The sequence below is a fragment of the Rhinolophus sinicus genome, linkage group LG01 (genome assembly GCF_036562045.2).
Source record: "Rhinolophus sinicus isolate RSC01 linkage group LG01, ASM3656204v1, whole genome shotgun sequence".
Classification (NCBI taxonomy): Eukaryota; Metazoa; Chordata; class Mammalia; order Chiroptera; family Rhinolophidae; genus Rhinolophus; species Rhinolophus sinicus.
In genome coordinates this window covers 72,512,438-72,536,522 of record NC_133751.1, presented here as the reverse complement: position 1 = coordinate 72,536,522, position 24,085 = coordinate 72,512,438, and the positions used below count along the sequence as shown (strand labels likewise).

Sequence of the window (24,085 nt, the reverse complement as noted above, 5' to 3'; positions counted from 1 at the left end):
GGTGCTCAAAGTGGTTACCATCAGGGTCCAGACACTTCTGATTACGGTGAACTACTGCTTGAGCAACGTTGACCAAAGTGTCCACGTGTATACATTTTTTTGGTGCCCTCAGTATGTATACATACAAAAGGATTTTAGGATAACAGAAAAGCAGTGCTTTATGTTCACTCTAGATTCTAACCTTACAGAGAAACTTTTACTTTATTAATTTACCTTTGAAGAAGTTCCATGTAGGATTTTGTTAGTATTTCATGTTCTTCAGCCACAGACTCTAACTTCCTATTATGTTGAAAGAGATGCTCAATATCACTCTGGGCTCTTTCTGATTCAGTCTGCTGTGACTTTAGTAACACACTAAGCTCTTCGTTTTTTCTCTCAACTTCTCTCAACATACCAGCAAGTGTCCGTGCCTGAAAGAAAATGGAGTAGAGAACTTTTCCACTATGATTTATATAATAAGCTCAGTTTCTAGAATTTAAAAGATTTACCAAGTATCTAATAGGCTAGTATCTATTGGGTTATATAAAGATTTATTAGTCATAATATACTTATTACGTAACTACTCCTAATAAATCTGACAATATATTTTTACTGATTGTTCTGAAGAAACAATCTTGGTTAGACCAGATTCATGGAAATGAACACAATTATAATAACATGAAGATGGCTCTACATATAATACTCAATTAAAAAGGTATGATCCTTGGGGCTAGCCATCAATACTAAACCACAATGTTTGCACACATCAGTTTTCCCATTTCAGGTAAGAATTAAGAGTAAGATCTTAACTATGTCACAGATGCTTAAGTAACACTTAAAATTAAGTTAGCACAATCAGTAAACCTAGATTCAATATGAAAGTATTTCTGACATGAAATATTACAGAAGCAAGAAAGTACTAGGATAAAAAGTGGACTTCCCGACTTCTTTTGTCCCCCAAAATACTACTTATTTTGAAATGCCAGATGAAATCTAAGCCCTTGTCTGTTTTTATGACAGAGTCTATAAAGCAGTAATATCCAATTATTTATAAAAAGTCTTTTCCATAATATGGATAAAACACTAAATTCTCCAATAAAATGTAAGACATATCCAATTGACATAGACTATAAGAATGTGCTATGAGAAGGGAGAGAAAAAAATGATTTCAATATCACTAATTTTGTTTATTGGAATTTATGATAAATTCAATATACCATCAGTTAAGACAAATGAATTCATGTTAAAATAAGAAAAAAAGGGGAAAAATATGGTTATATTTATATCTTTTTAGAATACCTTTACTCTGAAAATTGAAAAGGTATTTTACTTGTCACTGATTTTAAAGCCTCTTTCAAAAGTCAAACAACTTCATTATAATTCATTACAAAGTTCTCACTCATGTGTACATTATGTACATATACATACATAGCACAGCACCACACTTTCCGAGCATCTACCATGTGAAAAGTCAAATACTGTGCTGGGGTGTGGAGATTCAGAAACAGACTCTGACTTCAAGGGTGGGGCTGTGAGAAGTGCTATGTGGGTGAAAAAGGGGTTCTGCAATAAATCTGACAAGTTCAGTGACAGAAAGTTACCTCACAGGGTGACCTGATTATAAATTCTTAACTGGGCAGGTCCTGGTGGGTGGTTGGTTACACCCCAAGGATATAACTTCTTTAGTAAAAGGTTTATCTTTGCCTTAAGCAAGCTCTGTCCATTGTTCCTGTGCATGGAGGTTAACACATCTTTGAAATGCCAGATTAATGTTCTTTTTCAGACCTGTCTAGGCATAACCACCCCGAAGGGAGCACATAATGTTATTGACTATCCTGTACTTTGTTTTCTACCATCTTCATATTATCTCCCTTATGTTAAAGTTATAAAAGAAACTGCAAATCTGTCATTCTCCAGAGCATTTGAGATCTTGCTTCCTTGGCATTGTTGCCAGCTTGGGTCAGATAAACTCTTCTAAAAATTATCTCCAGATTAGGTGTTTCTTATGTCGATAGTTATAAAGAGGTAAGCACAGGGAAGATATACAGAGGAAGAATCAACAAACATGTGTGGCAAGGAGAAGGCCAGAGAACGCTTACTGGGAAATGAAGGTATTTAAATTAAAATCTGAAGGATTATTACGAGTTAGAGAGGAAAAGGTGTTCCGGACATGGAAGAACAAGTGCAAGGACAGGGAAACATAAGGAGTACGTCAAGTTTCACAAACTGCAAAGTAATCTAATGTGGTTGACTTCAGAGAATGTACAGAAATGCAGAGATGTGGCATGAAAAGTTGTTAGAATCCTCGTGTGCCAAGGAATTTAAATTATCTTCTGAGACACTGAAGAATGCTCTGCACAGGAGTGATAGGATCAGATTTCAGCCTCAGGGATCACCGTGGGAGTGGATGGGAAAGTATCACTAAATACAAAAGAAAGATGACTTTGGCAGTATGTAGTCGATGGCTGAGAAGAGGACACCAGACTGAAGGTAGGAAGACTAATAAGAGGCTCTGCTGTGATTCATGCAGAAAATGGAAAGGATCTGACCTGTAGCAAATAGTAGCAAGAACAGAGACAAGGCAGAAAAAAAGTAATGTTTAGATAAAATCAACTGGACTTGGTGAATGACTAATTGTAACTGTGTGATTTCCATGTTTGGAAAACTCTAAGAACAGTAGAGGGAATATACAAGAAAGAATAAATTTTTAAAAAGGGAGGGTGATGAGTTCAGCATCGGATGAGTTTGAAGTATTTGCCATATATTTAAATGAAACTATACAGGAAGCATTTAATGCTTAGAAAAAAGGACATGGGCTCAACATATAAAACTGAGGGCATTAACATTCTGGTAATGATTGCAACCATGGACCACCTAAAAAGCGGAAAAGGATAAATACACAGAAGTGGAATTGCTGGATCATAAGGTAGTTCTATTTTCAGTTTTTTGAGGAACCTCCATACTGTTTTCCATAGTGGCTGCACCAATTTACATTCCCATCAACAGTGAATAACAGTTCCCTTTTCTCCACATCCTTGCCAACACTTATTATTTGTTAACTTTCTGATAATAGCCATTCTGACAGGTGAGTTGGTATCTCATTGTGGTTTTGATTTGCATAACTTTGCAAAGGGACAGATGGTTACCAGACTTAGTGCGATTATCGATTATATCGTAAGGTATATAAATGTTGATTCACTATATTGTATACCTGAAACTAATATTGTATGCCAACTATACTTAAGTAAAAAAAAAAAAGGGGTGGGGGAATTTCGAACATAATACTGGGAAAACCCAACATTTAAAAGTTGAATGGAGAAAAAAGAAGCCCATAAAGGATATAGGAAAAAAACAAAACAAAACAAACAAACAAAACAAAAAAAACACAACAAACTCATAGATACAGAAACAAAGTAATGGTTGCTAGATGGGAGCAGGGTTAGAGGGATGGGTGAAAAGATGAAAGCGATTAATAAGTACAAATTGCCAGGGACAGAAAAAGGTCACAGGGATGTAAAGTACAACACAGGGAATAAAGTCAATAATATTGTAATAACTATTTATGGTATCAGATGGGAATTAGACTTAGCAGGGCGATCACTTCGTAGGCATATAAATATCTAATCATTATGCTGTACACTTGAAACTATATAATACAGTATGTCAATTGTAATTGAAAAATAAATTTATAAAAATCTATCAGGGTAGAAAGAAAACCAGAAGATTATGGTGTAACCAAAATTAAAGGCAAGAGGCTTTCAAGACAGAGGGAGTCGTATTAAGTGCTGAGGATAATTTACTTCAATCAGAGCAAGAAAGATATAACTAATATTTTGTACATGTTTTACTTCATTTATTTTTCTACTAATCAGATGTAGTCTATTTTGTACACACCTCAGTCTCAGCTTGAGTTCTTTGACAGCGATATTGAGCAATCAGTCTATCGGCCTGCGCAAGGGCTAGAGCTTTAGCTTCCAAGAGATCTTGTAGCCTGCTTTCTTTGGACTATTGAAAAAAAAAATACCATTAAGCTTCTTCATTTACCGGAAAACATCTATGAAAGCTTAATTGTTACATACAGTTAAAAAAGCCTGTACTCACAGCTAATGTAGACAGTTTCAGCTCATATACATCCATTATGTCAGATATTCTCACATCAGTAATCTGATCCTTTACCTAGGTTTTAATACAACAAAGTCAAAAATCAGGAAATTTTAACACATGACAAAATTTAAAAAAATGCCTACTATAAAACTAAATGGTCAAAATTTGATGAGTAGCCAAGTAAAAATAAATGAACGCCATAGCAGGCAGTTCACAAACATTTCACTAACCTGGCTACTGCAGAAGAATATCTGGGTAAAATTTGGAATACTTGTGGGAATTTAAAATATATTTCTTAAGCTGAGGGTGTGGGGGAGGGTGGCCTGGCTGGAAAACTAGGGAAAGAATGACAGCTGTGTTAAAACATAGGAATTTTATGGCTGATGTTTTCTTACTTTATTTCCAAGCTTTCCAGAATAATGTTACTTTTTATATTGAAAGAAGGTTTCAACGATCAAATTTGCATCTAAAGTTGTTGAAATAAATGTTATAATCAGGGCTGATATTATATTTATTAGTATGTACCATGCAGAATCCCATTTATAATGGCTCTTTATCACTCACCACCACTCCAGACTGAAGTTTCTCTATTAATTCCTCAATATTCAATCCAGGAACTCTATCTTTCAAAAGTGGAGGTGTTAAACATTTTACTGATGTTGGAAAACTGTGACTTAATGATTGCAAAGGCATTCTTCTGGGCATATGTTCTGTTTCCTGCTGTCTATAGGCATTGTTTGCTGCTATACTTTCTCCAAGTCTAGATGAGAATCAAAAAGAAATAATTACATAAAAATAGAACAAAAGGCACAGCTAGTACAGAATTAGGGAATCTTTTAGAATGCGTGTTTTGGGAATAAGTCTTCAAATATTTTTGAAGTAATCTTGGACTCTATGAAGTAGGATTTTGGGAAATATCCTCAATTTGCTAGAGGAAACTCTTTCCCACTTACAACCCTTTACAAAGACAACTCCACTTCTGGTTTGGAGGTACTAGAACTAATTTGTGAGTGTGGATTATTTGCAAAAATTAAGGAAAATGTTACTGGTAGCAATAAGAACATCCTTCTTACCATGCATAACATCACCTGGCCTTTACCTATGTCCCTCACCCTTTCCTTCTCTCACTCAGTATGTTTTCAGCAAACAGACTTCCATTCTGCTCCTTACATTTATCCTGTCTTATTCTTGTCTCAGAGCTTGTGTACAAGCTGTTCCTTTACCCTGAAGGCTTTTCCCACCAATCTGCATAGTGTTGGCTCCTTTTCATCATCAGGTCTCAGTTCAAACTCATTTCCTCAGAGAGGTCCCTCCACCCATAATAACGTACTTATTATATAACACATATTTCTTTGAACTTGTCTCCCAACTAGAATGTAAACCTCATGACAGAAGGCACGCTGTCTAATTAACTGCAATATCCAAAATGCCTAGATGACAGCCTAGCACATAGGTAGGTGGCCCTCACCAGATGTTTGTTAAATGTTTAAATGAAACAAACCAACACAAAATCTCCCTAAGCATCCATCCACCATCCATCCATCCAGCATATTTCACCTTATTAAACTGTCTTAAGATAATGTAAATGAAGGCATACATAGATACAAATGGACACCTGAGACAGTGTCCAAAGAGAAAATTATACAACACAAGTAAGAGAGGGACCACCAAAACACAGTGAAATGATGGGAAGGCCTCACATACAATGGCAGAAGACGAGATTTCCACTTTCAGTGAATCTGAAGCTTTCCACTCTGAAGTGTGGAGGTTTTGCTTCATGTCAGATTACCACAGCAGAAGCAAACAGGCCACCACAAAATGAAGCAGCTTTACAGACCATTTCTATCTTGTGAGTTGAGACACTCCCTATGTGTCCATTTATTTCTTTAAAAATATGTATTATAAACTGAAGGGAATTTTGATTATGTGGTATCTAGGTCTTGTTTTCAATAGTTCTTCATCTCTTTATTTATGACTACTTAAAATATTAATTCTGAAAAATGTGTTTTCTAAGTCAGTTAAATAGAAATGGCAGAGGTTACCAAACTTTCTTAAAGGACAAAGCAGTAAGTATTTTAGGCTTGAGGGCTATATAGTCTGTTACACTGTTACAACTTCTTAATCCTGATGTCATAGCCTGAATGCAGACACAGACAACACAGACAATATGAGATGAATGGATGTGGCCTTAGCCTAATAAAACTTGATTTATCAAAACAGGCTCCTTTCTGCTGGCTAGTTTGCTGACCCCTGGAATGTAGAAAAGTCTTACCTATTTACCACTGCTTCAGTTTACTCAAACTACTTTTGCAAACACATTTATGTAAACCACTTAAAGTAAAAAATTAAAGTAGAACCTTACTAGACATTTTGTCAACCATTTAGTTTACAGACAACTATGAAAAATCTGTTTTTTCAAACATAACTATAAATATCCTCTTAATGTTTAAAATTAATGAGTATAGTGGATAGTTCTGCTTGGCCATTACCTATTTCACTTCCTAATAAAAACACAGAGTTTTTCTTTAGGAACCCTCCCACTCCCCACCCACCTGCCCCCACCTCCCCAAATCCCAACCTCCAGCCCATGTAGTACTCACAGCTAAACTGCTGCCATTTGCTAAGGCCCACTCCTTGACAAATGACTTAGATCTGGTCAATGCCAGTGATGCTTAGACTTACCACTTAGACAACTGGGAAGGAAAAGCTCTTTCTAGGGAGAAACTAAATTGGTAGGACATACACTGAGCCCAGAAGTTACTACATGGAAAAGAGGCGGTGAGAGACAGAGGGACGTAGTACCTGGATAACATATCTAACCATCTGGATCTAGCATGTATTTTCAGTTGGAATAAATTTTATTTTTAATCACTTGAAAAATTACCACCGTGTTTCCCTGAAAATAAGACCTAGCCAGACAATCAGCTCTAATGTGTCTTTTGGAGCAAAAATTAATATAAAACCCAGTCTTATTTTATTGTAATATAAGACTGGGTATTACATAATATAATACCCAGTTTTATTTTAACTTTTGCTCCAAAAAACACATTACAGGTGATTGTCCGGCTAAGTCTTATTTTCGGGGAAATGGTATTACGATGAAGTCTTCAATTCACTAATTTTCTAATTTATCCATAACTGAGGCCTACGAAAGAAACACAGCAGGATATTCCAGCACTAGAAGAGATACACTGCAAATGATTATAACTCACACTAAAGCAGGAAAATCTGGCAGTGGAGCAGCTTCCAGTAATATTCCCAATCCAGACTGTACTTGCTCTCTGTTATCTGATGTTAAAGCAAAAGCCAAGGGAGTAATTAGGCGTGGATCCTAAGTAAATCAGAAATCAGAAAATAAGAGGCAGAAAGAATAAATAATGTCAGCTCTTTTAGAATAAGGTGAATAAAGACAGCTAAATCATAAAATAATTCTAGTCAAATTCTAAAGTGTTTCTATCTGATGTTTGAACGTATTTATTAGTCTTTACCTTGTTATAACTCTTAGCAATCAATGTGGGCACCAGCTTTAAAAATCTGGCTAAGTTTTTGAATACTTTTGACTGTACTTATGAAAATCATGTCTTAAATATTTTGATGAATTTAAAATATCATCCACAACTGATGTTTTTAATTATTGTTTTACTTTGCTAGCTACCATTTAAAAGAAAAACTGGCTAAAAGAAAAACTGGCTAATCATTTCCAAATTAAAGTAAAATTCAAATTAATGCAATAAAAATTTTAATTTAGTGACTGAAACAATTATACTTAAAGTATCATAAGCCCTTTATGTCAGTAAATATTTTACATTAGTGTTATACGTCCAAATCACCTATTTTGAAAAACACCTCCTAAGAAATGACATAAAATCAGTTTGACTCAATTTTTAAGTTAACAGAGAAAAATATTAAAACATGAATCCTTTATAACTATCAACATTCTACAATGGTGAGTGTCTTTGGTACTCAAATATAATCTAATGCCACAGAACCGTGATAAGAGCTGGCCTTCTTCATCACCTCCATGGTAACCCTCCATCACTCCTCCCATGGAGGGAGATCATTATTTCCACTTCGTAGTCAGGAACCTGGAGCTCAGAGATGTAAAAACAACTTGCTCAAGTCTGCACTGACTAGTAAGTGGTGGAGTCAATATCTGAACCCTGTCTCTTAAGCATTATGCTCTCAAAGCGTACAAGTGGCCCCCGCCTAAGGTTTCAGTTTTGGCTTCTACCCAATTTATAGAGGAATCAGTCATCTTTGTTATTATGGTAACTTAATTCACATGTTTGTTAAATATCTATTATAAATCAGGTTTTGTGGATATTGAGATAAACATCTAGAGCTATTATTCAGCTACTATCATCAAAATTTTTGAGTTATTTTCTGCACACACTCTTTAATCTGAAGTAGGACACACACACAAAAATGCTGAGGAGGCGCCGCTATCATGAACATTCTGTCCATTAGCACCAGGAGCACTTAGGTTCAGTAAAATAACTATGTAAAATAACTGTGTAGTGAGAATACTGTAGCCACATAAGACAGTTAACAACTTTAAACGTTCTTCTGAATGCCAAGTCTAAGAAAATCATCTTCTAAAAATTAGGACTATTAAAACAGAAACATACTGGGGATTATTTACATATGAATAAACTTCAACATTTGAAGAGTTTAAACTCACCTGAAGGATTTTGTAGAAGCTTACTTCCATACCAGGAACAAATTGTTTAACTTTATTCATCAAATCAAGAGTTTTCAAAATTACATCAGCAGCAAGTTTGCTTTAAAAAGAAGTCACATTTAAATTAATGTTAAAAATTGCTTAGAGCTTTTGAATATCCATAATGCTAAAGAAAATGAAAAAACAACACTATTGTTTTTAAACCAAGAAGATAAAGTAATGTTTCTTTAGATAAGTAAAAATATCATAGTAGAGACCAACATTTTAACCCAACACCCAATGAGAACTGGCAAAACAAAGTTTAGACAGTGTTTCCTTTTCTGCTCTCAAACACCACCATGCTTCTAGTTTCTGCTTCAAATTACTAGCAGCATTGACAACATGACCTATTTAATTCTTAGCTTTGTCACTGATATATGAACAATAGAGGGCAACCTCAGGCAATAAAAAATACCTAGTATTTACTGAATTAATTATATGAAGCCATGTTGTCAGCCATATACCTGAAAGGGAGTACAAAAGAGTAAACAGAGCTAATTCTTGTTATTAAGGAGCACAATTACTGGTAATTATGATATTTATGGAAAATGGAACAAATGGTAGTGTCTAGCATTTAGCAAGTTCTCAATAAAGGATTCTTAGATGGACTTAATTCATGTAGGAGGACGAGGATAAAATAATGCTACTATCAGTGAAAATCCACCTTTAACCATAAGTCTTGACATACTAAGGTAGAAGAGTTGTCTGTTATCAGGAAACCTTCTGCAGTTACTGATTTCTTTGTAATAAAAATTATCCCTGTTTTTTCATGCTTTTTTGCTTAAAAATATAAAATTAAATGAACATAAAAGTAATTACTGAGTCAATGAAATGTTTAGGAGTATAAAAGATCCTTACACAATCACAATAAATTAAAACAAAACAACCCAAACAATGAAAAACAAATCACATGTTAATAATATATTTGTTCAGAAACATGTGATCTATGAATTGAATAATTTTTCTAAAAATCATTATGAAAATATTTTTAATTCTCTGCTACACTTTGAGTTAATAGAACATACCCAAAGATGAGCCTCCAAAAAGGATGAGAATCACTACATCTTTTGATTTTTGTTAAGTTTGGTCTTACCATTTTGCAATTTGGATTTCATATACTTACCACAGTTCTGAATCTGCTACCTTTGTTCCAAACCCCAGATCAATCTTGCCATATTTAAACTGTTGTTCTATTAGAGTGGCACATTTGATAGTAGTCAGAATTTTTGCAATGTGTATTTTCAGAGTATCATCTCCACACAGAGGTAAGTTTTGTTAAGGGACACAAACAAAAGATTCTTAAAAATCCTTATATTTGTATAGCACTTTACAGCATTTAGGATGAATTCATACAAATTATCTCATCACTGCAATTCAGTGTAACTTTTGTTACATTAGCTCAATTAAGAAATTAGAGCTCGGAGCATTTATGTGTCTGGTAAGTGGCAAGAAATGGACTGACACCAAAAGTACAACAGAGAGAATCTGTTAGCAGGTATCACAATGGTTCAATAAATATTTGTTGAACTAAAGGAAGTTATTTTTTTCATACTTTGTATATTGTAAGTTATTTTGAATATCTATCACTAAAAAAAGTCAAATCTGGTACCATTCAATGAGAGAAGCCCAGATATCTTACAGATATTTCTAAGGTCAAGCAAAGTAATCATGGTCTCCATAGCAATGGTTTTCAACTTTGGCTGGATGTTAGAATCACTGGGAACTCCTTCCTGCTAGGGTTTCATATAACTTCAATTGTTTAGGTGTCAGTATTTTTAAAATGTTCTCCAGGTGATTTTAATTAAGAATCACCGCTCTCAAAAAGAGGAAAATTAAGAAGCAGCAACTCAGGAGATTAACCAGATATGGAGTTTGCTCTAAGGCAGGACAAAGTTGAGCAAATTCTTGTTGCTCTGAAACACAAAGAAACCTTGCTAGGTAAATGTAAGAGATCTGGCTGAAATATAGCGGCTCCTTACTGATAATAAAAAAAGCATTAATGAAGTATTATAAAATTGGGATTTGGACTTCCTAGCAACTTATAATCAGTTAATCTAAAAAAAAAAAAGGTAACACAAGGAAAGACCTAAGAAAATCATTATACGGAAGTTAAGCAGTGACACTCTTTGTACTCAATGTATTCTTTTTTGAAATGAATTAATTTGCCTTGATAATATTTGTCCTTTTTATAACGAAGTATAAATTCGTCTTTATTAAAACATTTATGGAGACTTTAATTTTTAAAACACAAGCGAAAAGACTGAGCTAAAATAATGATACCTCTACTAGTATTTCTTTATTCTCTGATACACTCAACCAAAGACGGCACCACAAATCATGCAGGGGTAGGAATTAGCAGCAGAAGAGAGTAACAGGGCAGTTATTGCAGAACACATCTCCTAATCTCAAATTGTGATAAAAATATCCAAGTCAAGTTTAAAAAGCATTTCTGAAAATGTTCCTTAGGTTAAAAGTTCTGCACAGAAAAACAAGGAAAAAAAGTCTGAATAACTTTTATAGAAACTCTTCATTGAGAATTAGCTCTATAGTTTAATAATTAGATCTTCAGTTCAATAATTCTGAATAGATACCAGCATGAGAAACGACAAAATTACAAATAAAGACAAAAATGCAGTAAATACGTTAGAAAAAAAAGTGGTCATTTAGTTTCCATGTTTATACAGTAAAGGATATTTAACAAAACTTCAATGGCCTTGACCATCCTTTCACATTTTTTTCTTATTAAGGCCTCATCTAAATTTTGCTCTGTGAACTGAAGCTGATCAAGGATGGTAGGCAGCAGAAGGGTCACAAAATGGTCAGCGGAGGAACTGCTAGTCGTATCTATGACATCCTGGAGTATTAACCACCACCAATGATCAAAAACAAAAATAAAGATGAAATACAGAATGCAGAAATAGTCATCACTAAGCTGCAATGTTCTTTCAGTTTTTTATAATTACTTTAATCATTTATTGATCTGTGTGTCCTATTTAAAATCTACCCTTTTATGCAATTTTGAGGGCTATGATGACTTTTTTTTTCTCAAATGGAACAATAAGGTTTTCGGTTAATCAACTACAAACAATGCTTTTTAAAATGGACTACATTTGTGATTTAAAGATTATTCCAAATTAAAAGTATTTACTGAAAACAAATATCCTGAATATGCTAAATGTAATTACAATAATTAAATAATAGACATGTCTTAATACTTATTTTACAACCACAAATAACTCCCATCAAGAATCTCTAAGGGCTTTTTAAATGCTAAAACTGATTATTAACAGCCAAGACCAACATAAAACAGAAAAAATACCTTCTGCATAATACTTAACAAATAGTATATTTAATCAGCCATACACATTTTTGGTTGTGCATAGGATCCATTCAGGAGAGGGGTAACATTCTAGGAAGATACAGGAGTAGGCAGAAAGGGTATAAAAACAGGGAGAATAGTAGAGAACCCTAAATGACCCTGATAATAAAACCAACTAGAATGTAATGACCTCAATGGAAAGAATTTTTGTCTGTATCCTAAGTGCCTAGAAGTCTGAGGTATGCTCCACTCCCTTTTACTGATGGAACCCAAGGTTCCTGTATTAATCCACTTAACAGGCTGGCAAAGCTAGCAGTATCTACCGAGGTGGAGAAACATGTGACTATTTCAAGAAATACAGTCATATAACAACAAAACGTACAAATCATAAACCTTTACTTATTACACTGAAAGGAGTATATATAAGCTAGTCAGTGAAAAAAAAAGGAAAAAACTAACATTTATGACTTTGCCAGAAAAAAGAAATTCAGTAGCTGAATGGTAGGGAGTCTAGTAATGGAGTTTTCCTAAAATGTATGAATGATTGGAAATTTACTATGAACATTTTTGAAAACAAACTCTTCATTGAGAATCATAAAAATAAAAAAGTCAAATTGTCAAATGTTACCTCAAATATTTCCTTGAACAACTCCAATGCTAAAATGGAACAGTTGTCTGATGCATCCAAAGGTTGGCTTGCCCAACGAAGTAGAGCCACAGTAGGTTCTAAACATTTAGAACGGCTTCCCAGAGTGGTGTTGCCAGATGGAGACTGTTCAAATAGCATCTTAGTGAGCACGTGGCGCAGCTGAGTCACTGAACAGAGGGCAAGAAGCAATTCTAAAACCTGTGCAATACAAAGTCTTAGTTAAATGTCAATTTAATGCACAAAGCAATTGAATGATGAAGCTGAAAATGACATAACATTTTTTAAAGAAAATACTCTAAAACAAAAATTAAATGCAGCTTCCAATTTTTCTTTTGGGATTATTTTTCAAAATGTGTGAATAGGTTCCAGAAAGTTTCAAAGAAATTTGTTAATGATGGTTACCCCTGATAAACAGAACTGTGAGAACCAAAAAAGGAAGGGCAATTTCAACTAATATTATATGCCTTCTACAGTACTTAATTTTTTTAAAGCACTAACGTGTTTGTTTTTAAAATTAATAAAATCAGTAATTAACACTTGCTGTCATGCTAAGATGCAAGAATTGCTATAAAGCACATTTTAGGGTAATATTTAAGAGTGACATCCTAAAGCGTTAAAACCTTACGAATGGCTGCTTCTACATGATGTTTGCACTGTCAGCATTATGCCCCTTAGCTCCACTAGCCTATTTCATTTCTTCTTTACTTTGAAAACTGGGCCTTATACCAATACGTAACATAACATCACATATCAACCTGTTTATTAGCTGTTAATTTAAATTCTACCTTATTTCATATACTGCCAACCTATCATAAAATATTATTTTGTCATCTCTTAGCCTATTCATTTATTTTCAACCTTTATCTGTTTCTTGTAAGTGACATACATAATTGGGATTTGTGTTTTAATCGACTTGATAGCATCTGATTTTAATAAATTCAGTCTGTTAACATTTATTATGTAAAAACTGATAAACAATATTTGCTTTATTCTCTTTTAAATATATTGTAGTACTTGTTTTTAAATAGGTAGTACATTCACTTGATTCCAAATTCAAAGGTACCGGTCTGACCTCTAGCTACACTCCCTGGTGGCAAGCAATGCAACTAGTTTCTTCTTTATCTTACCAGTGATACCTTATGCACATACAAGAAAATACTTTCTCAAGTACACTTTGTAAGTATAACATACAGAGAAGTAAACAAATCAAGCACTAGTGCAAAGCTAGATGGTTTTCCCAAAGTGAACACACCTGTGCAACCAGGAACCAGATTAAGAGAATTCTACCAAACTCCAGAACCCACTTGCATCCCTTGCTAGATAATGCCCCAACCACTCCTTCATGTACCGGCCAGATATCTGACACCACAGATTAATTTTATCTGAGCTATTCTTGGATCTTTGCATTTCCACATAAATTCTTCAATCAGCTTACCAGTTTATATTAAACAATCACATAGAACTTTATATACTCTTATAAACAGAATCTTGTAGTGTATACTTTTCTGTCTGGCTTCTTTAGCTTAGCCTTGTATTAGTGAGACTCATCCATATTGTTGCATACAGCTGCATTTCACTCATTTTCAGTGCTGTACAATCATGCTCCAATGACATTTCAGTTAACAGACCGCCGATACAATGGGGATTCTGTAAGATTATAATGGAGCTAAAAAATTCCTATCACTAAGTGTCGTCTTAATGTCAGAGTGCAATGTACTCCTCATGTGTTTGTGGTGATGCTGGTGTAAACAAACCTACTGTGCTGCCAGTTGAATAAAAGTATAGCACACAATTATGTACAGTGCACAAAGTTGATAACGATAATAAAGGACTGTTACTGCTTTATGTATTTACTATACTATACTTTTAAATCATTATTTTGGAGTGTACTTTCTATTTACGAATAAAAGTTTGCTGTAAAAGAGTATGCTGTTACGCCGGCAGCAGATTCACGCTTCATGCTGAGAGCATCTCTTGATTGCATCATTTTCTCTCATGGTTGATATAGACTCGTGTTGTTTTATATTTTAGTGCAGCCTAAGTGCAGTATTTATAGCCTACAATGGTGCACAGCAAGTCCTCGACCTGCATGTTCACTCACCACTCACTCGATGACTCGCCAAAAGCAATTCCAGTTCGCAAATTCCTTTCATGGTAAGTGCCTTCTACAGGTGTACCATTTTTTATCTTTTATACCACATATTTACTGTACCTTTTCTCTGTTTAGATATTGAGATGCAGAAATACCACTATATTACAATTACCTACAGTATTCAGTACAGTAACATGCTGTATGGGTTTGCAGCCTAGAACCAACAGGCTATACCCTAGAGCCTACATGTGTAGGGTATACCATTTAGGTTTGTGTAAGTACTTATGATGTTCGTACAATGATGCATTTCTCAGAAAATGCTCTCATCATCAAGTGGTGCATGACTGCATTCCGATGGATAAATATACCACAGTTTATTTGTCCATTCCATTGCATTTGGGTTGTTTCTAATGCTTGGCTATTAGGAGCAGTACTGCTATGTTTTGCATGTCTTCTGGTGAACATACGTATTTCAGTTCTTTGGGGAAAATACTTAAAAGTTGAATTGTTGGGTTCTGGTTTATGCATACGTCCAATATTAGTAGATAATACCAGTTTTCATTAAGTCATTGTACCAATTTTCCATCCCATGCGTATGGGGACACATACATTTTTTACATTCTCATCTATGCTTAAAATTATTCCTATTTTTTAATTTGAATCATCTGGTGGTTGTGTAGTGGGTATTGTATTACCATTTAAATTTTCATTTCCCTGAATGTTAATAAAGTTAAGCAACCATTTCATATTTATTGAACAATTCAGTTTTCTCTGTTTAGGTTAGCTACTGAGTTCAGTGTTTTTTTCAGACTTCTACGTACAAGTTTTTAAATGATATATTTTAGATAAGAGTGCTTTGCTGGATATATGTATTCTAGATAACTTTACCCATTCTGTGAATTGCCTTTTTACTCTCTTATTGGTGGTCTTTTCATGAACAGAAGCTCTTAAATTTAATGTAATCTTACTTATCAACCTTTTTCCTGTATAGTTGGTGCTGTTTCCTGTTTAAGAAAATCTTCGTCTATCCCAAAGCTGAAAAGATATTCTGCTACATGTTTCTTCTAAAAGTTCAGTTTTACCTTTCACATCTAGATCTACAATCTTCCTGGAACTGATTTTCGCATTTGGTGTGAGGTAGGTGTCAAAATTCAGCTTTTTCCAATATGGATATTAAACTGACCCAGTGTCATTTATTGAAATGATCACACTTTTAAAACTGCACTGTTATCAATCAGAAGACCATAAACTATGGGTTTGATTTTGGACTGCACTCTGTTCCATGGGGCTAGCTGTCTATTCTTATGAAAATACTGCCCTGTTTTACTGCAGCAGCTTTATATTAAGTCTTGATATCTGGTAGTATCATAAGTCCTCCAATTCTGTTCATTTTTTTCAGGACAGCCATGGTTATTTTTGTACCTTTGCGTAACCAATTTCCACATACACCAAAATAAAACAAATACAGAAATAAAAACCAATAAAACCTGCTGTGATTTTGAGTGACCTAATACTATAAATTCTTGCAATCTATGAACTTGGTATATCTGTATTGATTTAGGTCTTTTATTTTCCTCAATATTTTGTAATTTCAGAGTAGAGGCCTTATACATGTTTTGTTGGATTTATCCCCCAAGCATTTGACATTTTTAAAACTCAGTAAATGGTATCATTTAAAAAATTTCATGTTCTATGTTTAACATTTTCTACATGTCTTTTGGTGAACTCATGGACATGTCTGTCTTGGCTATGTACCTGGAAGTGGAAATACTGTGTCATATAGCATACATATATTTAGCAGACACCGTAAAACAGTTTTCCAAAGGGACTGTACCAGTGTACAAAGATTCAAGATTCGAAGAGGGTTTTAGAATATTGGTAATGTTCTGTTCCCTGATCTAGACACTGGTTATATGGCTGTGTTCAGTTTGTAAAAATTCAGAGATTTCTGTGCACTTAAGATTTTTCTTCACATGATAGTTTTTAAAAAGTGTAAAACAAAAAGTCATGTTTTATATACCTTTGAAGAAGAATCAGCATCCTTTCCATTAAAAAGACCTAATACTTGATTAAGACATGAAGAAAAGTGCTCATACCTAGGTTTGAAATAAAAATATATTATCAAATGAGAAGGAATTGAAACATCAAAACAGATTTATGTACAAAATTAACATAAAATTTAAGTGTGTTTTCTTTTATCTATTTTGAGCTTCTAATACAAAAGTCTTTACACTTAAAATTTGAAACATATTCTATTATTATGGTATTCTATTATGATATTGGCTCTGACATTTACTAAACAGTGAAAGAACAATGACTTATGGCAATAAATAAAATCACTGAAACTTTCTGTACCTCAATTCCCTTCTTTTAAAGGTTGCAAAAATTGAAAGAACGTGAATATTCTAATAAATTAAAAAGGTACTTATTTATAAAGCATCTATAATTGGCAGACATTAAATTTGGCTCTGCAGATATAGAAATAAGGAGTAGGGCCCTGTGCTACACAACTCTAAGAGGTACTAGAGGTACCACTCACATTATATTCTATGTGATTGGTACATCCTGGATTTGGAAGAATAAGCCCTGAAGGAGATCTCACAGTTTAAGGATGGATGCAGAAAGACATAAAATAATAAACTAATATAATGTAAAATACAATGCTATAATGAAGAAATATACAGAATGCTATAAATAGGATGGGTATCAAAACCAGACTCAGTGGGACAGGCCTGATCAGCTGAGGCTTCCCAGACTTGAGTCTTAAAGAATAAACAGGAGTCAGACATATGAAGAAGAAAGTATTTCAGCCTACCAGAGGAAGCTCTTCAGAAGAAACAGCACATGGATACATGAAATGGCACTTGTAGCAAGTTGGTGGTTCTATATATTGTCTGAAATGATTATACAAAAGTACTTAAGAAAATGTGAAGTAGTAAGGCTGAGGTTGCCAGGGACCAGAGTTTGGATTGCTATACTGAGAATATGGATATTCACCTTGAAAGCAACAGCAGATCACAAATTTTAAAAGGGACATCTTGTTGGAAAAGTTGCAAGTTGAGCTTATGTATAAGCCAAAGGAGTCAACTGAATGGTAGGAGATAGAAGAAACAGATGTAGGACAGAATGAGACAATGCATAGAATATTAGGATATGTTTATGAGTGAAATAGGAGGGCACTAGTAAGAATTGGTATAAACACAGGTAACTGTTCAGGAGACCAGATTTGAGGGAACTCAAATTAGATGGGATTCCGTTTTGGTTTTTTTTTTATGTGAAACAAAGATAAGATCGCTCCTGATTGAAAAGTGGCAAGAGGAAAGTAGTAAATATTTGAAAGAGCCACTGTTGAAAATGTGAAAGAAAGCTGACTGGGAATAAATATAAGAGGTGTTGCCTAGATAAAGTTAGAAATCATGAATATATAGCATACAAATTCATAAGGTGCGATTTTTCTCAAGCTTTGATTAGGTACCCAGGCATTAAGGTAGACTTTGGAACAGATTCAGTAATGTTTTGCTAAATGATAGAGCAGATAAATAAGAGGAAAACACAAACATAATTTTCTTTCCAGAGGTGACTGGGGATCTAGGCTAGAGAGAAAACAGATGATGGAACAGAGATATAAGTGATTAAGCGGCCACCTACTAATAATATTACATCAGATTATCTTTCTGTCCTCTTGGAGAGATATATCCAAAATTTTTCTGTTTACTCCGAAGCTGTTAAATAAGCACTATTTGGTGGCCAGAATGAGTATTAGATGAGAATACATTTGGAGGATTCTTGGAACAGATAAAGAGAGGGCAGGTAAAGGGAGGGCATTCTGGAAGACAGTTCTCTTATCGATTGATGCTTAGAAGAAAAAATGATATGCCAATGTGAGTGCTTCCTGGTTTTGCAAAGTATCAGTTAACCGTGAGTAGTGGATAGCCTGGCCTTAGTGCTTAGCTTTCGTGTTTTTAATTTCCAGATTCTATGTTCCTTAAAGATGAGGGACTATGTCTTTCATATCCCTGCCTCTACTAATACCACCTCTCATCCCCCAATAAATGTTTTCCTGTTTCTGAATGATTCATTAACTCTTTGAAGCAATTACAACAATTTTCCAGCTTAGGACCACAAAGCAGCTTAGGCACTGGGAAAATTTAACTTGAGATGCAAAAAGGCTATGAGGTCTTTGGAAAACAGTTACTAACCAATCTCAAAACATAAATGATCACATGAAATGTCACTGAGATAGAATAGACACATAAACACATTCTCATTTTTACCTTATAACACAAGTCACCCAAAGAAGAAAACATCTATTTTTCATACACAAAAGAAAAAAACACAGAGACAGACATACTGACATGAATGTTCTTATAATAAAAATATTGTTTCAAAAAATCATAATGTTCAAGATTTAACTGGTTTTGAAACAGATTAATCAAGATGTGTACATTTTGGAGAATGACACAGCCTTATTCATCTAAAAAGAGACTGACACACACACATACCCTTGTCATACTTGTACATTTCAGGCCAGGAAAGAAAAAAGAATAGGAATAAAGCACATCAAAATTTTTGATTTAGTCTGTCATAAATCAGAATTCAAGTTTACTAAAAATAAAAAGGCAGTTTTATTTATCACAAACACATCTTGGTTAAAAAAAAAAGGGGGAGATCTTAAAATTTGTCAAAGAGAGCCATACCTGGTAAGATAATCAGCAATTTTAGGATTCTTAAGGAGATCCATCAGTAGATCAACTGAATATTTTCTGGTTAGTGTGCCATCACCGTTTATGAGAATATTAAATATTAGCTGAAAAGTCTGATGAATATTTCGAGCATGGAATAACTTTAAAACAAATCAGGGAAGTATATTATACAAAAAAAGTTCAAGTTGACACCATCCTAAAACTTAATAAAGATCCTCAATGACATTTAAAATATCAGAGAGTATAAATTCTAGAATTTTATTAATAACAAAAAATCATATTTACCTTTTCCCCAACCTCTTCGTTTAATGTCAAACTGGATAATATTGAAAGTGCAAACACAACCACAGTTAAACTACTATGGGCCAAGAAGCTTATAAGAGTTCGATAAAAAGATTTCACATTATTCTGAGGAAGAAAAAATTTTTAAAATAAATTAGAATGAAAAATTATAAGTTTTATATTTTGGTTCAGAAAGTATATCTTGCACAGAGTAGGTAAACTTTTATTAAATATCATAATCAACTCAACAGATCATTCAAGGAGTAAGATGGTACTTTCACATATTGCTTACAGTAGTATATGAGTAGATATATACAATTTTAGTGAAGAGCAGTATTTAGATATGGGGTTATGAGTGAATGTTTACCTTTCTCAAACACTTCCATGGCTCAAAATAACCTCTACCTCCAAAGTAAGACCAGGTCAGAAAAATCCAGCACATAAACAAATGAGATATTGTTTAATTTAAAATTAAACAGGTAATATTGAAAATTGCATAGCAGGGGGACTGTTTTCAAAGTACCTTAGACAATAAACTCTTGATTTACTGTATTTCCGATGGTGGGTCAGTTAACTTAGTTAGTGTGCCTTCACTTATCATAAGTACTGGTAGTTGATGCTAGGCATTTACTCACAGATCTTTCTAATGGAGTTGCCATGGATTTTGCAGAAATACAAGACTGAGGTAAATAGGATTGCTAATGATCTGCCCCCCTTCTATCAGCACAAAATAAATGACCTTTTCTTATATTATTCAATACAGCAAATAATGGATGCTATGGAGAAAGAAAACTTTTACTATTCAACATTTGTATTAACCCTTATCATCTAAAATATAATACAGTATTTGAAGGCCGGAATACTTCAACTTATTTATATGTCAATCTGATTTTTTGTTAACTTTGATGGTTCAGCTGGAGGAGACATAAGAATTCTTGTTAAAATTATTTAAAAGAAAAAGATAATATTTTCTTTAAGCACAGAACCCATCACAAAACAAGAAACAAACATTTTATAAACAAACTTCTTACCAAAGTCTTTATGTATGTTTGAACAGAAAGATTGTGTCGACAAAGATTTGCCAATAATCCTAGACAAGGCATTGTTAACTCATCTTCAGAAGATTGACTGTTGTTTTAAGAAAAACAGTAAGACAAAAGCATTAAATTCATTCTTAATTACTCAAAATTACATAGTAATTTACACATTTAAATTCCTTTTTGAATGCAAAATGAAAAATCTGATTAACATGTGAAGATAAAGCTTTGAATAGTATTGCCCATTTAGTTCATGTTTTGAAACTAAATGATCCAATTCAACTGCAGCATAGAAACATGGAAATAATTGTCAGTGACCATGTGCTATCTCATCAGTATATTCTCCTATCAGGATTAAATATAAACATACAACTTTCAGTGTCAATTTCTTCTGTTCAAGTGAATTTGATAAAGTTTTGCTATGAAAATTAAAGCTGTTTTACACCATTTGATCCTTAAAATTATCTAAATGTAAATAAGAATCAGACTCTCACTCAGTTTAAAAAGTTGGAAAAAACTAAAAAAATTGAACTATTACATGGATTTATTTTAAAAATAAACCAACAGATTATTTGGTTACATGTTTGGTTGTATACTCACATACGATCTATCAGGAATGTGATTAGTTCATCTATATTGGCACCAGAATGAAAAATTTTCACATTATATGTTAACCTCTGCAGAAGTTGAATGCACTGAGAATAAGAAAACAGTAATGAACACAAACACATAAAAACATTGCATGCTCACAAAAATGGACTCCTGTGCATATTCTGAGCATGCTACCATTTTATGAGGCAGAGTTTAGAGCAAGAACTTTTCCATTTCTTAAAATGGTTCTCTCTCTCTCTTTTTTTTAACACAAAGTAATGAGACTACTAAAAACACACATTCCTATACATTCTGTCTTAAACAGAGCATCTTGTTATCAACCTGGTTCACTCAATCATTTTAAACTTATATGCAAGTTGAAATTTATATGTGTGTGTGTGTGTGTGTGTGTGTGTGTATACACACACACACACACACACATACATATATATTCCATCAATTCTAAAACATATATTTTTTCACATTTTACCGCTTTTAAGATTGCATGTCAGTTTAATTGGCAATACTTTTCTATCTTACAATTGCATATTAGGCTCAATAAAATATTATGAGTATAAGAGCTTTGAATCTATGCTAAATAAGACCAAATCAATAGCTTCATTTTTTGTCGAATGTTTCCTCAACAGATTGAGACAAGGTGTCAACTCCAATTGTAATTTAATGTGAAAGCTTATATCTCAAAATGCTGACATCTGTGTTTGTAAGTCTGTCAAAGCAGTTATAATGGAGATTTGTTTTTCTTACAGTAATAGTACTCAACATGGATAAGCTTCCCTTCTCTAGAACTTTGAAACAGTAGTACGCGTGTGATCAACCAGTTCTTAAATTTATCAATGGCAAGAACTGTACCTAATCATGCAGTATTATGCCAGCATATACACTGTAAGTTAGCAGTTTATGATAGATATTATCAATTTTGATCTGAAAATAAGGAAGAGAGAACAAGTATTAAGTGAAAAGTACTGTGTGGGTGTACATACCTGCAAAAACACTGAATCATTATGGTAACTGTTGCTCCGACAAATCACGCCTGCCAGCACATTATTCAGATTATATGTACTCTGAAGACAGTCTTTGGTTTCATTGTCTAAAGCTGTAAATTAAAATAAAATGGCACAAAATATATCATTTTTATATATGGTCTCCATGGATGAATGACAATTTTAAATCTATTTCCATATTAAATTTGCCATTGTATAAAAATATCAAACATAACATGGCTATTTTATTTATAAATACCTTTCACTCAGAAGTTTAAGCACAGCAATTATATGAGCTGCTAAAGGGAAGGGAGTATGAGCTTTTCCTTTTTGGCCAATAAACAAATGATTTCTCTATGTGGACTAAATTAATCTCAAGGAAAAAACCTTGCTTTATGTACTTGTAGAAATTTTGCTGTCAAAAGATTATCATTTCAATTTTTTTGTAGTCTAAAAACTGCTCCAAAAATAAAATCTATTAATTAAAAAATAAAAATTTAAAAAGCAAATGTAAAGACCATCACTTAAAAAACTTCTAACATATTTAAATGTTGAAAGTTTTCATACAAATAGTTGGTGGATGTTAGAATTAGCATAGCCATTTGGGAAAGCAATTCAGCAATGATTATCAAATTGAACAATGATCTGAAAATTCTACTGGAAATTTATTCAACAGAAATACACAAATATTTGAGCAAAAATACATAAAAATGTTCACTGCACTATTGATTCTAATAGCAAAAACTCAATAAAGAACATACATGAGTACCCATCATTAGTAAAGTGACTGAATAAATTATAATACTCTACAATGTGGTATAAGGCGATGATGAAAAAGATACCAATATGTAAAGATACCTGAGAAACACCAAGTGAAAAAAGAAAAATGGTGCGCTGCAATACCATTTTGTTAAAAATAACCAAAATTGCTAATTTATTTGATCTAAAATTATTTGTTATAACATAGAAAAAGATCTGGAAACACACGTATCAAACCATTAAGAAATATTCCCGGGGCCTGCCCGGTGGCTCAGGTGGTTAGAGCTCCATGCTCCTAACTCCAAAGGTTGCTGGCTCGATTCCCACATGGGCCAGTGGGCTCTCAAGCACAAGGTTCCCGTTCAATTCCTCGAGTCCCGCAAGGGATGGTGGGCAGCGCCCCCTGCAACTAAGATTGAACACAGCACCTTGAGCTGAGCTGCCGCTGAGCTCCCAGATGGCTCAGTTGGTTGGAGCACATCCTCTCAACCACAAGGTTGCCGGTTCCACTCCCATAAGGGAGGGTGGGCTATGCTCCCAACAACTAGAAAAAAAACAGCAACTGGACCTGGAGCTGAGCTGTGCCGGCCACAACTAAGATTGAAAAGACAACAACTTGACTTGGAAAAAAGGCCTGGAAGTACACACTGTTCCCCAATAAAGTCCTGTTCCCCTTCCCCAATAAAATCTTTAAAAAAAAGAAAAATTCCCAATATCATCCCCAAAAGTGAAAATGATGAGGGTTTGTGACGATGAGTAAAGTGTCACTGTAAAGTAATTAAATGAAATGTTAAAAACTAAAGACAAAGTATGAAAGAAATAAAAAAGCAACACCTGCATTTTAACCCT

General features: G+C 33.8%; 1 protein-coding gene and 1 long non-coding RNA gene across 2 annotated transcripts in view; one reads left to right on the top strand and one right to left on the bottom strand.

Moving 5' to 3' along the window:
* Positions 1 to 24,085, bottom strand: part of CIP2A (cellular inhibitor of PP2A) — a 33,633-nt gene that overhangs the window by 5,066 nt on the left and 4,482 nt on the right. The window contains exons 3-17 of the mRNA XM_019742926.2: positions 22,478 to 22,590; positions 21,486 to 21,580; positions 20,880 to 20,976; positions 19,852 to 19,974; positions 19,561 to 19,706; positions 16,884 to 16,959; positions 12,751 to 12,969; positions 11,498 to 11,657; positions 9,927 to 10,068; positions 8,765 to 8,864; positions 7,296 to 7,414; positions 4,648 to 4,843; positions 4,081 to 4,155; positions 3,874 to 3,984; positions 214 to 410 (exon numbers count right to left, since the gene is read on the bottom strand). Of these exons, the coding sequence (XP_019598485.2) occupies positions 214 to 410; positions 3,874 to 3,984; positions 4,081 to 4,155; positions 4,648 to 4,843; positions 7,296 to 7,414; positions 8,765 to 8,864; positions 9,927 to 10,068; positions 11,498 to 11,657; positions 12,751 to 12,969; positions 16,884 to 16,959; positions 19,561 to 19,706; positions 19,852 to 19,974; positions 20,880 to 20,976; positions 21,486 to 21,580; positions 22,478 to 22,590 (1,969 nt within the window). The remainder of the gene's footprint in view (positions 1 to 213; positions 411 to 3,873; positions 3,985 to 4,080; positions 4,156 to 4,647; positions 4,844 to 7,295; positions 7,415 to 8,764; positions 8,865 to 9,926; positions 10,069 to 11,497; positions 11,658 to 12,750; positions 12,970 to 16,883; positions 16,960 to 19,560; positions 19,707 to 19,851; positions 19,975 to 20,879; positions 20,977 to 21,485; positions 21,581 to 22,477; positions 22,591 to 24,085) is intronic.
* Positions 14,671 to 16,091, top strand: LOC109453318 (uncharacterized). Its single transcript, XR_002138259.2, has 2 exons — positions 14,671 to 14,925; positions 15,855 to 16,091. It is a non-coding gene; the product is annotated as an uncharacterized LOC109453318 (long non-coding RNA).